This window comes from Protopterus annectens, chromosome 13.part0 (genome assembly GCF_019279795.1).
Source record: "Protopterus annectens isolate FY-2018-M chromosome 13.part0, PAN1.0, whole genome shotgun sequence".
Taxonomy (NCBI): Eukaryota; Metazoa; Chordata; order Ceratodontiformes; family Protopteridae; genus Protopterus; species Protopterus annectens.
In genome coordinates, this window is record NC_056747.1 from 500,048,879 (window position 1) to 500,071,247 (window position 22,369).

The following is a 22,369-nucleotide window of genomic DNA, read 5'->3' on the forward strand; positions in this document are numbered from 1 at the left end:
GATTTTGTTAAATTATTGGATTTACACCAAATACCTCCCTGAATATCTTTCCATTTGGCTTTATAGTTGTCATTTAACCAAGAAATTATTGTCTTAACAACTGAAGTTAATAGGATATCATCTACAAATAATTGTGTTTTGGTTATATTCTTTGCATAATACAGCACCACTTGTTAGAGTGTGTTTTAAATTTGTAGTTTGATCATTTTCCAGTAAGCAATGAAACAAAATGTATGACTCAATTATGATGCTCCTCTTCTGGGCCAGTAATCAAGGAGCCTTAATCCTCACAACTGACACTGGAGAGAGACTTTCACATGGAACAAAAATGAATACACACAGTATTTTTAGATGCAGATTTCTGCACCAAGCACAATTTCCCTTAATAGCACACAGGTAACACACTCAGTCCGGGGGCAGGGTTTCCCTCTCTCTATCCAGGCCCCAGTAAGACTCCCCACTGGCACAGCTGTAGCGTTGAGTCCTCAGCCAAGTGTCCCAAGCCAAGTCCTCCACCACCCTTTCTGTGAAACCAATGCTCTGTGGCCCTGCTTTAAGTAGCTGACACACACACTCTCTGAGATTTGATTTTCACGTGCGCGTGTGCGCACACACACACACACACACACACACACACACACACACACACACACACGCACACACACACACACACATTTACACACACCTGGGAAAGACTAGCACAGATTTATCAGCTATGCCCGTCTGTCCAGACTATAAGGTTGTTATACTGCCACCAACCAACTACTCTAAGGCTCTTACAAGGGTACCAATTATACTGAGTAAAAGTAATATTAATACAAATGGTAGTGTTTGAACAATGCAGCAAGGCTTTCAGGAGTGACCAATGTGTCAACAAACAAATATAAGTACTCTCAAAGGTTAAAATATTCTCTAAAAGACCAGCCACAATGAAGTCAAAATATATTTAATAATAAATAATAAAATAACATGAATATACTAAATATCTATTTACAATAAACACCAGAGTTTCAAGAACAGGAAATACTAAAATTAACACTGATAGAGAGATTCACACAGCTAAAGAAAAACAGTACTTAACTAACCTCGCTATATTTTCCTGACTGATCTAAAGAATTACTATTCCCTGGTTACTTACTAAAGCAAGGCAAAATGAAGTAGGTGAGTGGTCTTTCTTCTTTGTCAGGTTTCAAAAATAGACTGTCCTGAGACTTCTGTCTCATCTAGATTAAAACATCATTTCAGTGCTGGATTACAGAATGATATGACATACATCTGGTCATCTGACTTCTGGTTCGCACACTATCCCCTTTTATGAGAAACTGAACCAGAATTTAGCACATATGTAATACTAAACACACAGATAGAGTTTTGCAGAGATGTGTTATAGTATCTGGAAGCTATAAAACCATTTCAAAATGTTCACCTTTCCAGTGTAGCAATTAGATCACCCCTAAGGACAATACAGAAGGATTCTCAATCCTGGTTTTCACTGACATTTCTTCTCTGGCTGCAATCAGAACTGCAGGATACAATCTTTATAACCTAAACCAGGTAATTTAATTTCAGACTATTTTTCAGTATTAGCTGGATTGAGATTAACCTCTTTTTTCCAGTATCCACCATTACAATATATTCATTTCAACAGTTACAATACAATCTGACATACAGGTGTATCTCTTTTCTGTCAAGCAGGACCCACTGTTGGTACATTTTTTAACATAAACACCTTTACAAATACATTTTCAACACAAGCATCTATACTATACAAATCAGTTTGATATAGAAATGACATATAATTCTTTACAATTCAACACAAGTATCTATATATATCAGTTTGATATAGAACTGACATATAATTCTTTACAAAACTCCAGCTAGCTATGCTGGCATACATTACACATCCATTGCCCTACTTCTCTTGGTGTAGCTGGCAATACCTCACATCATCACATCAATAATGACAAAACTGCTCATTTCAGGACATTTCAACCATAAACAGCCTCTCAGACTTTTGTCATTACACTTCACCAATATCAGTTAATATGTACAATCTCTGCAGAAGTAAAAGCCATCTGAATAATTCCATGTTGAAGAGGTTGCTGCTAGCGCACAACTTTATATTTTAGTGTTTCATCTACAAATTCAGTGCCTGCTGCCCTTGAACAATAAATTGTCTATGTTACATTAAAAAAAAAACAAATAAAAAATGTTAAGCTAGTAATATTGCAATAGGAAAAGGATGGCAAACTGACACTAGGTTCATAGTTGCTAGCAATCATATCCACAGGAGGACATACTCAGTACTGCAGCACCCCCAGATCCCTCCCCCTTAAAATACAACACATATTCAACAATTCATCAACATGCTGTGGAAGTAAAACCCACAACATTCTGCATCAAAAGCAAGCATGCTATCTGTTGTGCTATAACCGTTTGCTAAACAAAACAGTTGCACAATGGAAGCTGATTTATTACAAGCAGAAGTAAACTTATACTGAAGCTTGCAATTACTTGAAAATGCACTGAAGCTCACAACTCCTTGAAAATGCACGGAAAAACACACCCACCCACCCATCTTTCTGCAGTGGGAATGGGCAAAAATGTCTTGTATTTAAATTTAAATTCCACAAGCAAGAGGTCAGACTATGCAAGAAGTCTCATATTTAAATTATGCATGTGGAACAAGGAAAGGATTAAGCAGGATGTGTGTCAATGCAAGCAGGAATGCAGAAATGCAGAATAGACACTAAAAGAAGAATTCCCTTAAAGGATCTGACTCTGGTTTACTTTAAGCTTTTCATGTTTAACACAAAAAAACTTTTAAATGGCAAAAACATGGATTTTTTTTAATGAAAATTCAATTCACGAGGCTGCACTCCCTTATTGTTTGAACCAAGGGTGGACCACACCCTCCGTCCCTACATTAGTATGGCTCTGGTTATACAAAATACTACATAAGCATCTGCAGTGAAAAAAAGCATAGTAATATTAGCAGAGAACATTATTCTAGGACAGTGGTATGTCATTTACACACTGTTGTAGGTGTAATTCTGGCTACTATACCAATATAGCACAGACTGCTTGCTAATATGTGATTAAGAAATTATGCTTTTTGAAAAGATTCACTATCATCAAACCAAACTTTTCACAAGGATTAGAAGCTGTATGCATCCAGATGGATAACCCATTTACTGCCTGGTTCTGTTGTTTCACAAACCACCAGCAAATGAATAGCTTATTCTCTGTTATGGAGGCAAGAGCAGGGGCGTCTCGTGGCATCGGACTGCCAGACTGCAGCCCCCTCAGCTAAATAGTATTAATTGTTTATGTTTTATAAATAATGTAAAAAAAAAAAAATACCTTTTTTTGTACTTTAATCAAATTACGAGTCCGCGACTCGGAAGTACGCGCATGCACATTGCGCACTTTAACCGCGGTTTTAAACAGCTTTTTTTTTTGTTTGTTTTCATTGCAGCCCAGAGGAGCAATGAAGGCATCATTGTGATGCCCAGAAGTCTATGCGGTTCCAAACCGCATAGAATTGGAAGGGGCTCGGACTGCGACGTCCGCAGGCACGTCATGACGTGCTTGCTGGGCTAAATGCTGCTGATTGGTTGTCGCTCTCTTCCCGGGCTTTATGTGCTGGGAAAAGAGCGAGAATCAATTCAAACAGTAGTCAGTTGTGGATTATTTTATTAATAATTTTAAATTTGCCATTGGATTTTAATTTTTTTTTTTTTGGGCGGACTAAATATTTTATCAGCTGTGCAGCCTGTGCTGAAGAACAGAAGAGAAGAACTGAGGAAAGAAGAGAAGAAGAAAGAAAAGAAGTTAGAACTTAGCAGAGTGAGAAGAGTACAGAGAGTTTTCTTCTTGGTACAGGTGGTATGTATAAATTAAATTATTTAATTTAAATATATGAATGAGGTTTGCATTTGCCTTATGGATTTAAAAGCTGAGGCACTGTGAAGTGTGGCTATATTATGCAATGATATTATTTAAGGAAAGGAAGATGTAACATTTTTATTAATAATGTCACTGTACAAATTTGTCATGGGTAAAGTGCACTGCCTTGGTCTAGATATCGTACGGATAAATAAAAAAGGGTCATATTAAAATCAGCAGTCAAGGAATTCAAGCATGCATAACTCTTGTGACTAACAAGAAAATAACAAACACTCTATTGCTAACTATATTCTTGTATATTAAGTAAGGAAATTAGAAGACTAGTTTAAATACTGCAGGGATCAAACAGCAACCAGTAAACTAAAGCCCATCTTAGATACTTAATTAGGTTCCATTACAAGTAATGCTCGTCTACTTAACAAGTACCTCTTATCAGGAATGAACTGGCAACCCTGTTCTAATACGCTAGTCTGCCGAGAATAATGACAGTATGCAAAGAAATGTTAGTGAATAATGGAGAAAGTAAAATATTTATTTATTTGCTTTTGTTTATTAATTGAGTAGACAGGCTAATCTGAGGACCCTTTCAAGCTAGCTATGGTTTGGCACAGAAGTAGGTACATATAGGAAACAGGTATTACAGGCAGTGCAACATAAATGTATGTGTCTTAACATTTTGTAGACTATAGTTAGTGCTTGACTATAGTTAGTGAGAGCAGTGGTGACTGCAATTCTCCAACAGTAATTCAAGTGCATAGTTTATTTCATTGCTAATAATTATTTGCTACCCTTTAACCCTATTCAGTACCAGTGCTAGCTAATCTAATGATATTTATCATACCAGAGTAAGTTGAAACTATAGTCAAATAGAGGATTTATAATGGATAGTGTATATTTACAAGATTGTGTGCACTACATACATATTTACTATGGGCATATTTTAGTGGTAGTTAAGGATGAGAAATAGTTGGGTTTTTGTTTGGTGAAGGGGATGGAGTGAAACCTTTTCCCATTTGTTAATAAACCATGAGTCAAAGTTTGTTTGAGGTATTCCAGATTTTTTCCCTGAAATTGTAATTTGTTTCTCTTCTAAGCTCAGTTAGCAGACCATTCCAATTTGCTGGTGTGATTTTTGCAGAAGCTTTTTTTCTCCCATAGCTAGACAAAATTGAAATATATGGTGGTTGAGTGTGCCATTGTGCTGGGATCCAAGAAACTAAAGGGATGTTCTTGTACTTGGTTTAGTACTCAGTGAAAGGCAATTCATATCACACACCTCTCATTCTTTAACAGGATGAAAAGTATTTCCTATGTCAATAATTTAGAATCAGTTGCCCAGTTTACTTAATTCATCTTTTTCATTGGTTTATATTGGTTTATATGACATGAGGCTTTCTGGCTTACAAATTTTTGGGTTAACAGTGTGCCAACTCAAACCAGGTGACACAATCAACATGAACCACAAAAACATCATGCACACAGAGCACATACAACTGCTTTGTGCTTATAATCAGGTAAAAAACATGGGCAGTTTGAAGTAAAATCATAGAATGCAACCCCTTGCTTTATGGATCTGAAAAAAAGCAAGGCAAGTACTTGGACATGTACTAATATTAAAAAATAAAGTGTCCCTTTGACAGGTTCCCAGCTGTATTGTGTGGCTATTTTATATTTTTGCATCACATTTTTTGTCTGTTTTTCATAAAATTGTGGTTTTCTGGTAAATTAGTGGCAAATCATTAAAGACTGAAGTTAGATGATAAATAATGTCAGACATTTGAGTTTCAGATTTCATACGCTTCAGAAAATTCATACTAATGCAAGGTCTACTATTCTATTATATTTTTAATTATCTTTCTAAGTTTATAAGAGCAATATTTAAAAATTGTCCTTATTTTTGGGCCTTTGTCCCACTTTTTTGTATGTCTTTGTCCAGATTTCTTGCTCTGAGGTTGAGAGGTATGACAAATGTGTCAGGGCCATCGCAGTCAGCCAGAGACATTTCAAATTGTGACATACTTCTTGCACCCCACTCCCACATGTAGTGACTCTGGATGTGTCGAAGCAAGGCAAGGAGTAGTTATGCAGTGTAAATGTGCAGAGTATCCCCCCGATCCAAGGTAGACACAAGTACTAGAGTGGCTTTTCATCTGTCTTTGATTTTTGCAGAATGGTCTGGTTTCTATCATATTTTTTGTAGTGTTGATTTATGCTTATTACTCAAAGTGCCTGTTGCTCTGTATTTAGATAGCAATACTTTAATGACCATCAGGTAAGCTTGGCTGAGATCATAAGATGCAAGTAAGCTTTAATAAACATACTGTTAAAGAATTGCCAACATTGAAAGCCTTTCTTTTGTCATGTAGAGAATACTTAACTAGATAATGTATAAGCCTTGGGTATTGAAATGCATATGACAGTATTTGTAATAAAGGACATGATTACATTATTTTAAGAAGCTCATTACACTTGGAGACTTCCAGTCTTCTCTGCAGGCTTTATCCATAAACTAAACAGAATGCCAATTGTGTGGTCCATAACCTGTAGAGTAATCCTTTTAAGCAATGTATCTTGAGCTTATTTCTTGTTTGCTTTTCATTTTTTACTTTGATCATGTTTTTCCCATGAAACAAGTAGATAGTTGTCAGGCAGCAGGTCTTTGTTTGGATAAGAAACATTTTTACAAGTTGGGGCATCAAAGATTTCTACTTTCAGCATGTTACTTGGCACTTTAATAAAGCTGAATATAAATTATAATTAGAACTGCAGTGGTTTGAGTTGAGTGCTGCTTGTTTTTCTTATTCTTGATTTTGACTGGCATTCCATGAATGTATTTAAAAAGTCATTTATTTTTTTCATGCCTCACAACCTTTTTGTTTCCATCTAGATATTAAGTAAGCTGTCATGCAGCCAATGCATTGAAATATTTTTATTCTTCTACACTTCATTTTGTCTTGATTGGACTTTCATAATGACGGTTTGGCACCCAGGGCAGTGTATTTAGTTAGTTTTTGTGGTTTTGAGCATAGCCCCTCCCCTTTCTAGTTGGCCACACCCCGTCCCATTGACTCCACCCATTCAGCTGTCTCCTGCAGCCCCCCCCTTGATTTGAAGTCACCAGCCGCCACTGGGCAAGAGTGATGTTAAACATTCAAAAATCTTTACTTCAAGTATTTAGTTATGACAGAACACATGACATGCATCCATCTAAAAGGTAGCACACTTTAATTAAGCCTACATTACATATATTTGTTTTATAGTGAAACTTATAGACTATACTATATGGAAAGCTTTCGAGTTTGTACTCTTCCAATGGGTGCACGTAAGCCCTTCAAAATAAAGTTATTGCTTCACATTTCAAACAAATGTTTACTTTTATAGCACTATAAGTGCAAATGGCAAATTATTCGGAACATAGGTTGTATTTGTTCCACTCTAATTCCTAAACTGGATTTTATAAACCACAATGTTAATTTTGTAATCCTGTACAATATCAGACGTTTAAAAAACATTGATACTGACAGCAACATTTTATTTATACATCTGTGAGCTTGTATATGAGCCTAACCACTTCTGTGTGTCACTTGACTATTGAGATATTCAGAAAAATATGAAATTATTCCAATACCAATAAATAATATACAAATAATATCCAGTAGTTATTGAACTGTATTCGACATAGGTCACCTAGCAATACAGTTGTAAACACAAAAATAACACAACACTGCTCCAAATAACTACTGCTGCTTTACAGATAATTACAGTTGTTTTCACCATTATGTAACCCTTAAGAAGAAATCTTCCAGTACTTTGTATGGAGCATAGTTTTGGAATTATTAGTAGAAATATAACAAAGCAATACAAGGCAGCCATAAATAAAAAAATATTTCTATATTAAAAAAATGCCAGCATCAGAAGAACATGTATTTTATGTTCTGGTTTGTCCAGTACCAACTATTAAATGATTTACTTTTACCAGAAGAATAATACATTTAAGCTATATTCAGACATGTACAGTGACTTTTTTTTTTTTTAGTTTGACCTACTCGTTTTCTGCTGCATGATGCTGAAAGGCAGATGTTCTGCTTCTGGATAGTAACTGTTATACCATGATTCCCATTGCAATGAGTTTAAGGTAACCTGCACAGAAAATATAATAACAGGTAAAAATTAAAAGTTAATTAAGAAGCTGAAAACTTTGTGTTTCTTGAGACTGGGGCAGCTTAACATCCTTTCTCTATATATCTATAACCTGATTATTATAACAGCAGCAATGCAACAGTATAATATTTAGACATTATAACAAGTTTCTAGTGGATTACTTTTTTCACTTTAATTTTCTGTACTTTATCAGTAACTCAAACTATAGCGACAGCAAAATGTTAAGTGTCTTCTAAGCTCAGATCAGTATTTTCCTTTTGATATGATAGGTATTCCCTAAGATATAAACTGTGATTTTGCAAACAGAATTGAGACATTAAGACATTTAGGGACCCATGATCCTATGTACAGTAAGCATAATTACTAAAATAGCCGGAAATGTGACATACAAACATCCAAGATTAAACATCTCATGGCAAATAATATCATTGAAGTCTACTTGTCATATATACATATTTTAGAGAAAGACATGCAACACATAACTCGTTATATTTTATATTAAGTCTTCATCCTTTAGAATATACTACATACATTTTAAAATGTGATTTTAGGAAGCGTAAAAGATGTCCGTGTCTGCAAAGGGTTCTAAGTGTCATACAGGAGTAATTAATGCTGAGTCATTCCTGAGTGCACCTCATGGACTGAGATGTTTTCTCTGAACTGACATTTTTTTTTCTGTTTTGTTGCATGCCGTAATCCTGCACTCTTAGGAAATAGCAGAAGACATAAAAATATAGGAACATAAATCACCAATCTCACAATGAGAAAATTATCATAGGTGCATTAATTGCTTATTATACAATGACTGGTCATTAACATTCAAAAATGACCACGTTGAATAGTCAGCCCAAGCAGCCTGCCCGTTGTAAATCGAGCATATACCAATAGAAAAAAAGTCCGGTCACCCAGACTTAATTCTATTAACATCTGCTACAGAAATTCTAATTTTCTTTAATTTTTTTTTTAATAAAGTCTAATCTAGGGACTTTAAAAGAAGAAGAGATACGGGACAGAGAAAATACAAAGATAATCAGGTATGTTATGCAAAGCTAGAGAAACGTACCTGATTAGCCATATATTTTCTCTGCCCCCTTTTTCTAGTATGTTTGAAGTCTCTGGATTTCAATTTTTTTTAATTAAAAACAAAACAAAAAAGCAATGGAGATCTTCCTTTCTCTGTTGCTTTCTTTCAACAGCACTGATGTACTATGCAAGTCCTATATACATGTGCAGTACATCAAGAAAGTTCCATGATACCAGAGAAAAATGTGGAAGAGCACCATGATGCCGTAATAAAAGGTCATTATTTAAGAAAATAAGTAACTTTTTTCTTAAGTAATGTTATTGTATAATAGCAATAACCCATGACTGGGTGTGGGTAATGGTGATTTACCCACAGTTGGCTTTGTTTGGTTATATTTGCTTCACCCTTGTGATCAAACCACACCAACTACGAATAAATTCAGCATTACCCGCACCCAACCATGGGTTACTGCTATACTATTAAAAAGAAAAATAGTCAGGAATGCTCCGGTAAAGCCTCAAAGTATTCTATTAATGCAGTTAGGTTGCCACCCTCACTACTAACAGCCAACTGTGAGTATAAATTAGGGTTAACCGGGCCTCCTGACGCCATAGCAAAGAAAAACAGTCAGGAATGCTTCACAGGGTTGCAACCTCACTGTATTAATAGAATACTTTGAGGCTTTACTGGAGCATTCCTGACTGTTTTTCTTTTTAGTAGTTCAGTTTGGTTTTGTATATTGTTTTTTGGTTTGCTATGGCATCAGGAGGCCCGGTTAACCCTAATTTATGCTCACAGTTGGCTGTTAGTAGTGAAGGTGGCAACCTCAATGCATTAATAGAATACTTTGAGGCTTTACATACATACATGAGCATTCCTGACTGTTTTTCTTTTTAGTAGTTCAGTTTGTTTTTGTACATTGTTTTTTTGTATTGCTATACTATGCCAACAATCAATTTTGTCAGAATATTTGATTCACAAAAGTATGTGAATATACTTGAATTTAATCCCAAGTGTCTGAAGAAGAGGAAATATGATGAGATATCACACTCTAAGAAAAAAGTTTCAGTAAACAGAATCGAAGAGGACTTCTGTCAGCCATATTTGTAGGAAATAAATTAAACATTAACATGGTATCTATACTACTTCTCCAGATCTGAGCACTGAGAATATTTATTTTTCTAAAACAGAATGATTAACTCTACAAGAAGCTCAGCCACAGAGTCTTTGGGCACAGCCTTCTGGTTATCTGCAACAACTGCATCTCTAGGTAAGCTGAAACTTCAATTAGTATATTTAAAACTCATCATCATCTTGCTACCACATTTACTGAAGCTGCAGCTGTGGTGTGACAAACTATCACTTCACATACAAATACACCTCAAGACTGGTCAAACAGTATGACTCTCTAGAGCTACTCCAAGTCCAACTAAGTGTAGGTAAAACCCCCTTCCGTATCATTGTTAGCTATAGAACCCCCACCATAAATCACGAGAACCACTCTGCCTACCTGGACCTACTTGAGACACTCACTATACAGCCAAACCACCTTAGTCATGGATGATTTCCATTATCCTCCCATCAACTGGGAGTCATATATAAGCACAAACACACTTGCCTTAAGGTTCCTGAACTTTGTAATACAAATGCTCTAGAACAGATATTCTGCACCCCCACAAGGGTCTTGAATGTCCTAGACTTAGTACTCACAAACACAGGGGGTCTCTGCACTAGCCCGTGTGTGTTGCCCTCCCTGGTAAAGTCTTGATCATGAATCGGTCTCATTCGAAGTAACTCCCACAAGAGCAAAAAGGATGAAAAATTTCTCCAAAGCAAACTATAGCCTCCTAAGCGATGACATAAATAGTTTCAAACCCCCTGCTATGACTGTCAACAATGACTGCTATACAGAGGAGTACACAAGTGCTCTGTATAAACACCTATACACATGTATAGACTCGGCTGTACTTAAATGGATCAAAACAAGGTCGTCACAAAAAAAACAAGCCACCCTGGTGGACATCAAACATAAATAAGTTATACAACAAGAGGAAAATACTAATGTCTAAGAACAAGAGGGAAATGACTCAGCAGAGGAAGGACACACTCCACATCAAATTAGACATCTTGTAAAGTCTTCTAAAACCAATTATGAAGTTAAACTAGCATCCCTAGCAAAGGATAGTTACAAGGCATTCTTTAGCTACATCAGAAATGTAAAAGGGAAGGCCCAGCTTTGTGACAACCTAGTAGTGGATGGAACCACTCATAGTGACCCTGAGGACATTTCCAACCTGCATGCAGACAGATTTGGCACAGACTTCACCCCCCCCCCGTCCCCACCAGACACACCCTAAGTGCACCTGTCACCAGTCCTCTACCTAGTATCTCCAAAGAGCATAACCGCACTCTCTATTGGCCATAAACACAGCCTCTATGGGACCAGATAACATCCCAGACTGCCTATTACATCATCTAAAACAGGACCTAGTGGAACCACTTGGCACTCTTTTCAACCACAGTCTAAGTACTGGCTTTGTCCCAGAAGAGTAGAAGACAGTAACAGTATCTCCCTTCTACAATGGGGGTCCATCAACTGACACTAGGAACTATAAATCCATAAGTCTAAAAAGCCTTATCTGCAAGGCCATGGAGAGAATCATCATGTACCTTATCAACAAAGACATAGGTGACCTTTAAACTTCTTTAAGGGTAGATTATACTTTTTGAACCTGATGGACTTCTTCAAAAATGTCACCAAAGCCCTGGATGAAGGCAAAACAGTACATACAGCCTGTCTTGTCTTAGCCAAGGCTTTTGACACGATCCCCCACTCAAGCATCACTGGGAAACTCACCAAGCTGGGAATTAACCCATATGTCACTAAATGGGCAATCAACTGGCTCACTGACAGAACGTTTACAGTCAAAGTTGGGGATTCCGCCTCTACCAGCAGACCTGTTACCAGTGGTGTGCCACAAAAATATGTGCTGGATATCCTACTGTTTGGAATCTCTTTCCAAGTAGTCCAGGTGAAAATAGATGGCCTGAGCCTTAACAAGTTCACCAATGACTGCAAACTGGGTGCAATCATTGAGTCCCCCAACAATGCTGATATAATACAAAAAGAGCTTACACAGACAAATGACTGGTGCCAAAACCACAGACTTAAACTAAATGCAAAAATGTGTATTATCATCCATTTCAGCAAAGGGGAAGTCCCTGTAAATTACAATATTAACAGCACCCCCCTTAGCTCAAACCCTGTAGTGATAGATTTGGGAACACAGGTTGATAGAAACCTTAACTTCAATTTCCATGTGTCCACAGTGGTAGGAAAGGCCTTATGTGTTGCACATCTCATAGGTAAGGGCATCAAATCCAGAACTAAGGATGTTTTAACTCCTCTGTAATCATCCCTCGTCAGACCACTAATTGAGTACAACACTCCCTGCTGTATGTACTTCACCAGATGCCTGCAGCAGCTGGACAGACCTCAGACATTTCTCACCAAGAAAATTCAGGGCTTTCAACAAATGACCTATATGGACAGACTGAAGGCCCTGTCACTGTACTCTGTATCTTATAGGCTGCTGAGGGGTGACTTGTGCCTGGGCTACAGAGCAGTCTCGGACCCTGCTCTAATGGAAATGCTACAGATTTGCAAGTCAAATGGGGAAAGATTCACTTGTTCTAGGGATCTTGACCTAGCCTGCGATATTAACATGATATGCTGAAGAAACAGATATGTCTCCCAGAGATTGCCACTCTTCTGGAACAAACTCCTCATTGATCCTGTTTAAGTATATCACAGACAGTTAGATGGGAGACCATAAACTTACCCTGGGGGTATCATCTATGTCCCTCTTGAATAAGGGCGGTAGGTGCTGATATTAGGCTCATGTTGTAAATATAGACCATACATCTAAGTCAATAAGGGAACAAGGGTATAACATGGCTAGGGTTATAAAGTCCCTAGGGCCAATAGCCTAGTAACCTCCTATGAACCTATATGCCATGTATCCTTAGAGTAGTACAATTAGTATAGTCATAATATTAATGTGAAATGACCAAGATGCCTTACTTCTGGTCAGTATCATGCAATTGTGGGATAAAATGCTAACCATGTCCCAGATTACCCAATTTCTATTAGAGATTCAGGCATCTGAAGAGTTGGCAGGCAGGACATTCATCTAGGTTTTCCCTGTGGGGATGCATGGTCCATAAAAAGGGGCAGCCCCAGTGATGAATGGAGGCACAAGGGTAGACAGAATGATGAAGAAGGGGAATGAAAAAACATACCTTCACTCTTGTTACAGGGATATAATTGGTTTAGTTTAGATAACAAAACTATACTGGAAGACCAGCTGATGTTAGCTTAAACTGCATGTGTTGCTAATCAGTGTTACCCAACTATTTTATCAATTATAAAAACTCTGTTGTGCATATTATTTTGCAAAGTTTTCTGTTCACTCACAGCTACTACACCAGTGATAATGTCATATCTTGTGGGCAACTATGCTACACCAATGCTTACTTTTGTTAACGTTCCTTTATCCAGGTTACGTAAATTGCATGTTTCTTTTGTCATACACTAATCTTTTAGCTAGAAATGCCCTTGGTTACTGCTTTGCTGATCATAAATGCATAAATGGACCTTCTCTTCATGAGCCGTCATGGAAAATAGGCTTAACCTATATGAATTATTTCATTATATAAATATATACAACCAACCACAGCAAACCAATCAATAACTACACATAATTACCACTGGATTTTAAACTCTACTTCAACAAATTTGAAGACAATTTGGCTAGGTGGCTATTACAAAAAAAAAATCTCATTCTGACAGTAAAGCAGCTCTGTATGAAACACTGTTAAGCAGCAATTAATACCTAATCCTAGCCAAAATATGCAGATAGTGGAAATATTAAAGCAATAAATGCTTTTATAACAGATGATTTATCCAACAAGAATATTTCCAGCAGTGTTACTGAAGAGCAGAAGATTGCAAAGCTCTGTAGTGTACATGGATAAAGTCCAGACTATGTCCCAGACAGCCTAGGGTCATATGCCCTTACTAAACAGATGGTCTAGGTCACCATATAGAGAATAGCTATGCAACTCAATGCATTATTGGGTGGATTTATCACTTTGCTCAATGACAGCCAAATTGTTTACCACAGGAATACATTTGTGGGCACTCATCCAATTGTCAAGGCAGAGTTCAAAGATGGTCAGTGCGTTACAATGTTTGACAATCAAGGAGAGATTGTTCCACAAGAACGGGATTCTATGGGTGAGAAACCTTTCTCTCCAAGAGGTCCTAATTGTGTTACAATAAAGATCGTTGGAGTGAGTGATTTTTAATATTACAAGTATTTCTGAAGTGAATGAAATCTACAAGGTACGGATTTTTCATAGTACAAAAAAATATGTTGAGAATAAAAATAGAACGGTACAATAACAAGAAACTACTAAAAAACAAAAAAGTATCTAAACTAACACAGCTGAAGGTAAAACAAAATCTTTATTGCATACAAAAGAGAGTTAGTGCTTTCACTGTGTGCTTTCACTGCTTCATCAGACTGTTCTCAACTAGTAACAAAAGCATTTAGATAGCATAAATTAATCAGTCAATTAAGGCACTAAACAAAGCAACAATTATCTGAAAGAAAAATATCACAACTAGAAAGAAAGCAAATAAAACAAATAGAAACATACAAAATATATAAATATATATATAAAAGACAGTCCTATAATTAGTGTTTGAGAGGTCTAGCTTTTAAAAAAGACTTAAGAGAGACAACTTCATTAAGACCTGGTGTCTTATCAGCATTAAGAGACATAATCCATTTTTGCTCTGCAGATTTTGTGCGATTCCTAAAGTCTCCTCCTCTTAAGACTATCAGGAATAATCTCTAGCACACAAAATTTAAAATTATGTTCCTGTCCCTGGCACATAATATGTTTAGCAAGATGTCTTTGCTGTTTCTAATGTCTCTCTGATGCTCCAGCACCCTGTCTTTGAGTTGTCTATTATTCATGCCAACATATAAAGCATGACTAACAGTGCAGTAACTGAAATAAACAATGTTCTTGGTCCTGCAATCAGCATAAAAGTTTGTATCTATTTTAAAGTGCATGTTGGGGTGTATGTAAATAGGATTAGAGTGTATAAACTTGTAGGCTGTGCAATTTCTGCATTTAAAAGTGCCATGCCTCTCTGACTGTAAAACCTTGTTAGAAGTAGGAGCATTATAGCACAAATGCCTTTTCAAAGATGTGTTATTTTTAAAAGAAAAGTGTGGAACAATGTCTATGGCATTTCTTAACTCATCTACAGTATCCAAAATGCCCCAGTTCCTTTTAACAATGTTACATATACTACTAACATCAGAAGAGTATGTGAGGGGAAACCTAATCAATCCTGTCCTTTGTTCTGCAGCTTTGGCTTCAGTGTTGGATACATCATAATATGGCCTATATTTGCCCCCTCTCTCCTTAAACACATCAGTAATACTACTGTCAATATCCTTTACCTTATAGCCTCTACCTATAAAATCCATTTTCAAGGTCTCCAGGGCCTCGACAAGCTGTTTGTCGTGATTGTGGAGTCTCATGGCCCTGTATACCTGTCCCTTAACAACATTCCGGTTAACATGCCTAGGATGCATGCTATCTCTATGGAGCAGATTATTCTTTCTTGTGGGCTTCCTATAAATACTAGTTACTAAGATAGTCAAATCAGTTTTGTTCACCTTAACATCAAGGAATTCAATTTCATCAAACAAACATTTAAAAGTAAATCTTAAAAAAATCTGTAGGCTGATGTAAAAACTCTATAAACTGCGTGAGACTCTCAAATGTCCTCTTGTTTTTTAGTACAGATTTTTCATAGCCCAGAAGGCAAGACACCACATAGCAAATGGCATGAAACAGATAAATGTGAGAGGGATGTTAGTCTCTCTGGGTAACTAAGGGAGCACAGTCCTTAAATATTTTTAGTTAAAAATGTTCTACTCTTTCCAGCTGGTCAAGGTGTCCGGAGTGGCACTTTCTTCTACAATTGGCCTGATAATGGAAGAACGTGCAGCTGTGTCCTTAAGTTTATTATAAGAGTAGATGCTGAAACAGATCACTGTTTCAGCTATTTATATAGTATGCTGTAAGCATACAATGTCTAGCCAGCTTCCAAAGCTTTAGGGTACCTTCTATACACCCAGACTGTTTCATAGCTTGAGGAGAGTTACATAAATGTAGCAGCTTGAGCACCAATACCTTAAAACTTTCTTGCCCCAGAGAAAGGAAGGCTTGAGCCTTGAAAGCAGTGAATATGCCAGGAGAAAGGACGGATAATCTATCTGTACCATGCCATAAAAAGACCTCATAAACAAAAAAAAGGGAATGGGGGTACTTGGTACTTCAACAGTGACTTACCATAACACTGGGTGTTTGAATAGATCACTGTTGCAGTAGCCACATTCGAACATCCAGTGCTATGGTAAGCTCACTTACACATCTGTACTATGTTTATTATTAGATCACTGCTGCAGCAGTCAAAGTTATTTAGGTAGATTACCAAAGCTTAGACAGCCAGGGAAGAGGAAGACAGAGAATCCAGGAGCCCTTGGAGAATTTTTCTTGCAGAACTTGCCTAGCCCTAGAAAATTAATCCAGTTAGTAGTATTTTGTATAATTATGTACTGTGGACCAACCTGTTGTCATTAAAATATTTCTTGGGTCCACCCCTTTCTAAAAACGCACTGAAGAAGCCGAGGCCCTGGAAGACTGCACCCTAACTTTATCTGAAAGTGACTTGCTTTGGTGGGTAGAACAAATGTAATAGCATGAGATAGCCACATAGAAACTGTTTGTTTTGACATTGGTTGCCCCTTTTTCTTAACTTCATAGGACATGTATAGCTGATTGGCCTTCCTGAAGGACAGAGTTCTAAAATATGCTAACATCTGAGTTATGTGTGGAGATCCACAGTAAGAAAGACACTTTCTCCCTTATATTTAGGATCTTGGAAAAGATAGGCAGATGAAGAGACTGATTCCAAGTATACTTGGCAGAAATAAAGGATTTGTTACTAAAGATGACTTATCTTATTGAAAAAAAAAGAGTTAAGGTGGACCCACCATAAACTCTTGTGACTCAGGTACACTTCTTGCAGAGGCCAGAGTTAGAAATAACACTGTCTTCCAAATTAAGTACCTCAAAACAGTCTGATAACCTGATTCAAAGCATTTGCACGTTTCCCGCCTGACAGTAACTAGTCTAGTTCAGATACAGATTTGCTGTATCCAGGACTGTATGTAAGCTTCTGAGCCCACCACGCCTTTCTGTGTTGGAGGGAAGCCTTCTAGTTTATGAGTAGGAGTGGTAAGCACTAGGTAGCCTATCTACCACAAGAGGAGTGGTTTCTGGCCCAGAAACTGTAGTTTATTGTCTGTTTTGGGCAGTTTTTCCATCTCTTTCAACTTTCTGGTTTAAAAGCCCACGTTTGCGCATGTTTCCCACCTTTCCTGTAACAAGTCATCCAGATACAGATTTGCTGTATCCAGGACTGTTTGTAAACTTCTAAGTAGTGCCAAAGTCTGCTCTTCAATTTTTCCCTTAGATCTACTAGTTCTCTCCTCTCCTGCACTTTTACTAGCTTATTAGTCTAGCACTTTACCAGTCTTCTTGTAGCAATTACTGTAGCACACAAAAGTGCTACCAGCACTAAACATTCTACAAGGAAACAGCTCCAGTATTTATTATTAATGCCCACCCCTCCAGGCATGTCTAAAGGTCAGTTTCCTGTGCATTCTCCTATTAATCTGGTGAACTTGGGCATCCTGAGGCAATGTAACAACTGCTTCATGTACATTGACAACCCTCTCCTCTTACCTCCAAACACTCAAACTTGTGAGAGATGCACTTATATATCCAAACTGGAAGCCATGCACCCTCCAGCCAAGACTGGAATAGCTGGTCAAGAGGAGAAGGTCAACACTTGCACCACACCACATGGAACACATAGCCCTCCAAAACACACAGCAGCACTGCCGTCACATAAAAATACAAACCACACACCCACCTTCGCAGAGGCTCTCAATACAAATCTACCCAAGCAGCAGAGACCTCCAAGGCAGAAATGCACTTACCCACCACAACACAACACTAATCATGAGACACATAAATCTCCTAAACAGCGTGCCACTCAACCAAAACCCCTAAGCAAAACAGCATGCCCAACATACTAGTCAAGGAGACTCGATAGTGAGGCACACTGAAGTCCCACTCACTAGGTTGAATAAGGAGAAAGTAACAGTCAGCTGCCTGTCAGGTGCCAGGAACTGCCACATAACACATGCACTCAGGTCCCTCAACAACAGGTGCAAATATGACTGTCATTGTACATGTGGGTGGGAATGACCTGAGACATACCTCCCTGGACTACATGAAAAGAGACATGGAGAAGCTCTCAGATTATGTAGCCCAGGCGGGTATGATCCTAGCCCTGAGCAGCATCCTACCACCACCCAGAATGATACCACAGTACAAGAAGAAAATTATTGATTTCAACAATTAGCTAAGTTTCTGGTGTCATTCTAAGGGGATCCAGCATCTGTCTGCCTGGGATGACATGATTGACAGACCTCAATGCTTTGCCAGAGATGGCCTGCACCTGTAACCCATGAGCTTCCGGATACTGGCCAAGCTCTTGCCACCCCTATAGTGCCTTTTTTAGGTGGTGTTCCAAAGACCAAATTACCACTGTAACAGCTAAAAACAAATGGAATCTGAGGGTTATGCTGCTCAATGCTAGAAGTTTAAATCTCAAAATACACACACTCAAAGCACTCCTTATAATGGAGAACATCGACATTTGTGCAGTAACAGAGACCTGGTTCAAGGCAGCAGAAAGCACCCCTGCACTACCAGGCTATAACTCATTCCACACCTTTTGCACCCAGAACTTGGACCGAAGCTGCATAGGCGGTGGTGTTTCCATATTCATAAAGGATGCACACACTTCCAGACTAGTAGCCCAACATAACGCATCTGAGATACTTCAGGTGCAGCTAACATTGGGTAAGACAGCGATTCAGGTTGTAGCCTGCTATAGGTTTCCAACCATGTCCCATGACTTACACTCCACATTCCTAAACACCCTGGAGAATATTAGCGTCCAACCTAACACTCTCATACTGGTCGACTTCAACTACCCCTCCATTAACCGGGAAAACTACTCATGTCCTAATACACTTGCCCAACGTTTCCTGGAATTCATTAATTCCAATGCCCTGGACCAGCTCGTTCTTACCTCCATTAGAGGTAGCAACATCATTGACCTGGTCATTACTAACATGGGCGACCGTTGCCCTGGTTAGATCCGACCACAAACTAATCCCCTTGGAAATCCACATCCATCCCCACTGCAATCTCTCCCCTCCCCACCCGCAAAGGTACCACCATGAAAAACTTCTCCACAGCTAACTCTGGGCTCCCAAAACAGAGGTGGCTAACTTCACGGGACCCATGAAAATGGAGATCAGTTGCATGACCATCGAATCATACACCAATGCACTGTACGAGCACGTACACAAATGCATGGATCTTGCCATACCCAACAGAACCTAGACACTCTCTTCCAAAAAAAGGAAGCCAATCTGGTGGTCCCCTGCCATAAACAAACTCTATAACAGAAGGAGGAAACTAATGCAGAATAAGGTGAAGTCCCAAGACTGGAAAAACTCCCTTATTAGCCTCAACAAATAGTTGACATCTCTCATCAAATTCTCTAAAGCTAGCTATGCAAACAGAATTGCAGCAGATAGCAAAGACAACCACAATGCCTTCTATAGTTATGTAAAGAATCTCCACGGCAATACCCAGATTTGCTCTGAGCTACTGCACAATGGTATCTCCTATATCGAGCCAACAGATATTGCCAGTATACTGGCCAACAGATTCAGTGCCAACTTTACCCCTCTCTCCCCCCTACGGGACCAGTCACAGTACCAGTAGACTGCCAGGCACCCAGTATTGCTGCTGCACAGGTTAAAACAGCACTGACCAAGGCCAAGAATACAGCTTCTATGGGACCTGACAATATCCCTGGCTGTGTTCTACATAAACTACAGAGTGAACTAGCACCTCACCTGTGTGCCCTGTTCAATCACAGCCTCACCTCAGGCTTTGTCCCTACTGAATGCCGCACTGCTACATTCAACCCTCTTCACAAAGGAAGAACAACTACAGACCCTGGGAACTATCACCCCATTAGCCTAATGAGCCTGATATGCAAAGCTATGGAACGCATCATCATGGACCTAATAAACAAGGATATAGGGAATCTCCAAACTCTGGATCCCACACAGTTTGGTTTTGTGAAGGGTAGATCACGCCTGCTCAACTTGGTCAACTTCTTTGAGTCAGTCACCAGAGCTGTGGATGAAGGCAAGGTGGTTCATACAGCCTACCTTGATCTGCCAAGGCATTTGATACCATTCCCTACTCAGGAATCATAGAAAAACTCACTAAGCTAGGCATCAATCCCTCTATCACTAGGTGGGTTGCAAACTGGCTCACAGGTAGAACCCACAGTGTGAAAGTAGCTGACTCCAAGTCAGACTGCCGACCAGTCATGAGTGGAGTCCCACAGGGTTGGGTCCTGGGTCCTCTCCTGTTTGGTATCTTCTTCCCTGAAGTCCAGACCAACACGAAGGGACTCTGGCTGACAAATTTCACAGACGATTGCAAGTTGGGAGCTATTATTAACTTCCCATGTGATGCTGACATCCTACAGAAAGGCCTCACTGAGATCAATGACTGGTGTCAGAACCATAGCCTTAAGTGTCATCATCCCCTTTAGGAAAAACCCAGTTCCCATGAATTACCACATTGATGGTAGTCCACTCAACACAGAAGGCGTTATAAGAGATCTGGGAACACAGGTTGACAGCAACCTCTCTTTTGACCACCACATTGCCACTGTGGTCAGAAAGTCCTTCTATATGGCACATCTCATTAATAAGGGTTTTCCATCCAGGAAGAAAGTGGTCATTGTCTCCCTCTACTCTTCCCACATTAGGCCAATCACTGAGTACAATGCCCCATTTGGCATGTACCTCATTAAACACCTGCAACAACTGGGGAGGCCGCAATAGTACCTCACAAAGAGGATCCTAGGCCTTAAACCCTTGTCATATATGGACAGACTAAAAAAACTCCAACTATTCTCTGTTTCATATTGCCTACTTCGAGACAATCTCTGCTTGACTTAGAAAGCCATGTATGACCCAGCTCTACTAGAAATGCTACATCTAAAGAAATCCTAAACCCTCTGCACCACATACTCCAGAAACCTCAACCTCATTACCACAATCAACAGAACATGCTGGAGGGACAGGCTCATAACCCAGAGACTGCCATTGCTATGGAATAGACTTCCTATACATGTCAGGCAGAGCACCTCACTAGCCCTCTTCAAAAGAAATCTTGATGAGTGGATGGGAAATAGAAAATTCACCCCAGGGATCACTCCAGTGGCATTACTCAACAGATGCATTAAGAACTAAGGTTGGGTGGCACAATGCCAGGGTAATCCAATGGGCTAGGCTTGTAAAGGCCCCACTGTAATTAGCCTAGTACACACCTATGAACCTATGAACCTATGAAAACTAAACAGCATTTATTTGTCCAAAACTAAATTAAGATCACATGGAACAGTCACCTGATTCTTAGGTGGACAGTATGCAGAACTCTTTTTAAAAGTCTCTTGGCATGAGACTTGGACAAAAAGGAGGTGGGCAGTCCATTGACAGACAAGCTGAACTGGCCAAAGACAAATCTTGATAGAATAATAAGAAAGGCGAGAGGACAGTAACCATAAATTAAGTAGGCACTAAGATGTTCAGCCTTAAAAAGTCTAGTTCTTACTAAGGCCCCAGTTCTTTTCTACTTACTCATATATGATTTCATAGGAGCATTTTTTAAACCTCCTACTGCTTGTACCCAGAAAACAGATGCCTAAAAGATATTACATTTCTATTATCTAAGTAGTCAGCTGAAAATAGTTATTTATTTATTTACTTATTGATTGCATTTGTTGACCGGGAGAGTCCACTGGGCTGGGAGAAGCCCATTTTCAGTGGCGGCCCGGGAAGAAAAGCTCCACATTATTACATACAATTAACAAAATAAAACATTGTAGATACATGAATAAAACAGATATAGTACTATATACACTTAGCTAGAACAATTGTTGATATATAAAAA

The 22,369-nt window shown here is 38.6% G+C and overlaps 1 protein-coding gene across 1 annotated transcript in view; it reads right to left on the reverse strand.

Annotated features, from left to right (window-relative positions):
* LOC122787923 (dynein beta chain, flagellar outer arm-like) overlaps nt 1-22,369 on the reverse strand; it is a 5,188,001-nt gene that overhangs the window by 981,427 nt on the left and 4,184,205 nt on the right. Inside the window, exon 83 of the mRNA XM_044054850.1 lies at nt 7,956-8,049. Coding sequence (XP_043910785.1) covers nt 7,956-8,049 — 94 coding nt within the window. The remainder of the gene's footprint in view (nt 1-7,955; nt 8,050-22,369) is intronic.